At 56.1% G+C, this 4,665-nt stretch overlaps 1 protein-coding gene across 1 annotated transcript; it reads right to left on the bottom strand.

The window, feature by feature from the left end:
* Positions 1 to 1,198: 1,198 nt before the first annotated feature.
* Positions 1,199 to 3,430, bottom strand: Ddit4 (DNA damage inducible transcript 4). The gene is made up of 3 exons (XM_052163621.1): positions 3,285 to 3,430; positions 2,904 to 3,159; positions 1,199 to 2,610 (listed from the first exon to the last, which is right to left on the bottom strand). The coding sequence occupies exons 2-3, from the start codon at positions 3,097 to 3,099 to the stop codon at positions 2,117 to 2,119; spliced, it is 690 nt and encodes a 229-aa protein (XP_052019581.1). The 5' UTR covers positions 3,100 to 3,159; positions 3,285 to 3,430; the 3' UTR covers positions 1,199 to 2,116.
* Between the last annotated feature and the right edge of the window lie 1,235 nt (positions 3,431 to 4,665).

Below are 4,665 nucleotides of genomic sequence, written 5' to 3'. Positions count from 1 at the left end.
TGTTCAGTGACTCTCACACCTGGCTTCTAACTCAGGGTCACTCTTTTCAGGGGGTGGGGGGCGGGGGATAAGTTTTGAGGATTCTACAAAAGAGATGTGGGTCTCCTGGGGTACCCCAAAGGTCAGGCCCTGGATAGAATCCCTGAGGAAAACACAGATATTTCTAGTCTTCAGCTCACTGGAAGGATCTGGTTTTCTTTTGTGGTTGGGAGAGATGTGGAGAGAAATGTAGGGTCCTTCACATGTCAGACAAGTACTTTATACCTAAGCACACTCGGGCCTGAGGGGACAGTTTTAACTAAGCCCCCCAAAAGAATGCAAAGAGAAGAACCATTTTACAGTCCTGGGGCACACAAAGCCAGTCTGGGATCAGGAAGAAAGACAAAGGAGGCAATCATTCTCCAAAGGCCGCTTGGTGTGGGTGGACTCTGGAGTCCCAAGACGTGAGAAAGGCCTTGGCCTTCCTGGCCCAACTCCAACATTTCTGATAAGGAACTCAACTCCAGCCTTTTGTCTGATTGGGCTTTTTCTCTGGGAAGGAAGTCAGGGGTCACTCTAATCATCCCTCTGCCTTTGTAGGAGTCTCTGCTCCAACCTGGGCCACATCTCCTGAGCCTAGGGAGAGGCTCGAGCTGAATTGTCTTTTTTCTTTTGTTTTGTTTTCCGAGACAGGGTTTCTCTGTATATCCCTGACTGTCCTGGAACTCACTCTGTAGACCAGGCTGACCTCGAACTCAGAAATCCGCCTGCCTCTGTCTCCCAAGTGCTGGAATTAAAGGCATGAGCCACCACTGCCCGGCTTGTATTGCCTTTTTCAAAGGTCTCTTAACCTTTTTATACTCTTGAGATAAAATTATACCCTTGACTGCGAACACATCAATCTAGACTTTCCTCAGAGAAAAGGCCTTAGGCTAAGGAGACTGGGTCTTCTCACCTGGAGAGAAGTAACCCTCCTTGTGGACCCTCAGACTTCCAGGGTGGTCTGACTCATCTTTCACCTTTCCAGCACATTCCCCCACTAGTTACTACTGGGACTCTTGGTTCTGATTGGCACAGTAACCAGGATGCCAGCCAGGTATTCTAGTAAGGAGTCAGGGGGACACACACAAGTGGCCCCTGGAATCTGATGGAATTTGTCTGCACCGGCACCCACCACCCCTCTCCTTTTTTAATTTATGGCACTGATGAGATACTGGAGTGTTTTTAACAAACATGTTTATTAGAAAAGTAAAAATATTGCATAGGTCTTAATACTTGAACATCAAGTGTATTCATGAACCGTGAGTATCTTCATGTAAACAGTTCTAGATGGAAGACCCAGGTGGCACTCCTCTGGGGGAGAGGGTTCCAGACCCCCACCCCCCCTCAGCCCACCCCTCCCCTCACAGTTCCAATCCCCCAGTACATGGGCACCAGGGTGGGCTGGATGCAGCTCCCAGATGTCAATTTGTTTCAAGTGTCGAAGATCCTAAAACCCACCCCCTTCCTACTCTTACATTCATGCAGTCTGTAAGAGAGCTGCCTCGAACAGGTCAGTAGTGAAGCTCCAATACCCGCCCCCCAAAAAAAACACAAGATACAAAACAAACCACAAACACAATTGGCCCTTTCAGACCAGGAGATACACAAACTGTGTCGGAGACACACAAACTGTGTCGGAGACCTCCCCCCCCAGCCCCCCCGCTCCCCCAGCACACAGCCCCGGCAGAGGCCAGTGCAGACCAGCTGCCTTCCTGGCTCTGGCCCAGACTGCTGTTGTAATTTGTCAGTAATACAAAAAGAAATAATAATAATAATAAGGAACATGCTACATACACATCCAGCCAGGAACCTGTGAGGCTCCTAAGCCTTTGTTTCAAGCTACAGTACGGAGGGGCATGTGCCCCCAACAGGGAGCCACCTGCATACAACCTAGGGACTTCCCCGGACAACACTTCCTGCTCCCACCTGGCCCTGCGCCCCTCAGGTGGCTATTGTCAGTTTTCTAACCCAGGGGACAGTCCTTCTTCAGACCTTGCCTGCGGGTCTCCACCACAGAAATTCCTTGTCTTCACTCTGGGATGGGGGTGTCGGAGGTGACAGTACGCGCCCCCTCCACGCCCCCCAGGACGGAAGTTCAACACTCTTCAATGAGCAACTGCTCGGAGCTGTAGAGTTTCTTCTTGATGACTCTGAAGCCGGTGCTCAGTGTCAGGGACTGGCTGTAACCAGGGACCAAGGAGGAGTTGGCAGAACTTAATAGCCCCTGGATCTTGGGCCAGAGGCGAGAGTCCAGACGCAGCACCAGGGTCAATTGAAAGGTGGGCACTAGGCTGGGGTCGAGGGCCAGCTGAGCCACGCTATGGCAGCTCTTGCCTTGCTCCACGCACACGTCCAGCAGTGCCCCCCGCAGGCCGCACGGCTCGCTGTACGCCAGGCGCAGGAGTTCCTTGCCCACCTGGCTCACCAGCTGGCTCGGCATGAGCAGGCGGGCAGGGCGCCGCGAGCCCAATCGCGCCTGGGACAGGCTCTCCTGCAGCAGCTGCATCAGGTTGGCACACAGGTGCTCATCCTCGGGGTCACTGAGCAGCTCGAAGTCTGGCAGGGACACTCCATCCAGGTATGAAGAGTCTGGAAGAGAGAACGCAGGGAAGGGTATTAGAGCGCCTTCCACGGGAGCTGGACGAACAGGGGAGGGAGGAGCAGTTTGGCTAAGCCAAACAGCGTTCCTTCCCACCCCGTGCCTCAGTTTCCGCCCCACACTCTTGCCTTCTAACCCTGGGGGAAATCTTTTTTTTTTTTCTTTCTCGTGCTGGAGTGGAAAGCCAAGGTGGCTTTGATCCGATTCAGCTTGCTTCATCCCCACCTCCCGGGACCCACCCCCACCCCCTCCGAGTCCAATTTGTCACCCGCTCAGTGCTCACCTTCCTCCGGCCCGAAGCCACTGTTGCTGCTGTCCAGGGACTCGCAGTCCGAGCTCTCCAGGCTCGCGCAGCGGTCAAGGCCCTCTTCTCTGGCCGCAGACCCCCAGGCGGAGCGCGGCGGCCGATCAGCGGTGGGAGTTCGGGACGAGGACGAAGAGGAAGAGGAGGACGAGAAACGATCCCAAAGGCTAGGCATGGCCGGGTCAGACGCCAGGACGCTGGCTGCTGAGGTTGGGATGAAGGAGCACAGAAGCCGCTGAAAAGACAAGAGGGACAAGGATTTGGCGTCAGTGTCGGCGTTGCACAGGATCCAGGGCTCTGAGGCCCCGACAACCGAGGTCGCTCCCCGACAAGATGTTCACACCCGGCAGGGACACTCACCAGCTAGCGCGGTCAGCAAAGATTGCGGACAAGAGCTCTCTACCTCTCGAAGGGTGAGCGAACCGGTGCCAACCCCCGATCGCTGCCCGGACCTGTCTCTTAGAAGCCTCTCGCACCTCCCCCTGCCTGCTGAGATCCCTAGCAGCAGCGAGCAGCAGCCTATAAGGGCTCTCGCGGCAAGGCCACGCCCCCTCCAAGTCGCAGCCCAATCGAGACCCGGGAGTGTGGCCCGCCGCAGCCAATAGGCACCGGGCGCACGTTCGCAACGTTCTCTCCTGCCTGGTGACAGCGGCCTGGCCCCGCCCCCACGGAGCCCCAGAACGCTCCCGGCCGAACCCCTCTCCCCTCGCCTTAGCCTCGGCCACACCCCCTTTCTGGAAGGGTTCCGAGGCGGCTTTCAGCAGCTGCCAAGGTCCCTGAGGGCGCTCGCGGCAGGGGAGGATCAAGGAAAGACTTGTTTATTATAGGGTCGCGTTGCTGGGGGAGGGGACAACCCATGACTGCACTGAGTTGGGGGGGACCTGGTGCGGCGTTAAACAGGGGAGAAAGGTACCCCCAGATTCTGGGGCCCCAAGGGCCAAGGACACTACCGGGCGCACCACTGGATGCCCATGGGACCTTGGCGCGGCGGCAGACGTTACTCCGTTGTCCCTTGAGCATCAGTCCCACGCTGTCTTTACTAGCGACACGCGATGCACTTTTGGTAATAGGTCCAAAGACAAGGCAACTCAGGGCCATCGGCTCCCACGTCTCCCCACCAGTGTTTCTGTTAACTCTACAGCCCCGGGGGAGCAGGGTGTGGGTTCAGGAGGCGATCAGTGCTCGCCAATGCGAGGTTGTCCTCTAGCAGACGGTCTGGGTAGGAGTTCGAGTTCACGGACTCCGATTCAAAGCGCCTGGTCCACGGCCAAGGGAACAAGGGCTCACATCAAACCGACACACTGACCCACCCGCAGGCCTTAGGGACAGAACGCTGCAGGACCAGTGCCTCCCGAGCCCACTGCGGCAGAGCCCTGGCGTCCGCCGGGTCCTAGAACCCCTCTCATGCTTTGTGTTGAGGGGGAGCGCGAAGGGGGGGGGAGGGCAGGAGAATTCAATTCAATGGAACCCAGGACCGAGGTCTTTGGAAAAGCCCGAATGCAATAGGCATCAGGGGTTTCATCATTCAGGCGAGGCAACAGGAAATCTAGCCTGGCAGCGCTGCTCGAGGGCTGATAGCGATTGTTTAGGGTGGGAGGAGATTCAGACGGACTAGACCTGTTTTTTTTTTTTTTTTAAGCTTTACTAATGTAGGACACTGAGACCCTGATGGAAGAAAAGACCAAACTTACATCAGACACTCTGACCCGGCGGGCAGGAACCAAACCAGATCAGACAGGCA

This window comes from Apodemus sylvaticus, chromosome 19 (assembly GCF_947179515.1).
Source record: "Apodemus sylvaticus chromosome 19, mApoSyl1.1, whole genome shotgun sequence".
Taxonomy (NCBI): Eukaryota; Metazoa; Chordata; class Mammalia; order Rodentia; family Muridae; genus Apodemus; species Apodemus sylvaticus.
Note: the sequence above shows the minus strand (reverse complement) of the source record. Positions and strands in the feature narration are given on the sequence as shown.

What these genes read in the sequence shown, in the direction of transcription:
- Ddit4 (XM_052163621.1), bottom strand. Translation starts at nt 3,099, where the DNA reads ATGCCTAGCCTTTGGGATCGTTTCTCGTCCTCCTCTTCCTCTTCGTCC. An exon ending in TGGCTTCGGGCCGGAGGAAG is followed by an intron (nt 2,611 to 2,903) that starts GTGAGCACTGAG and finishes TCTCTCTTCCAG; the next exon opens with ACTCTTCATACCTGGATGGA.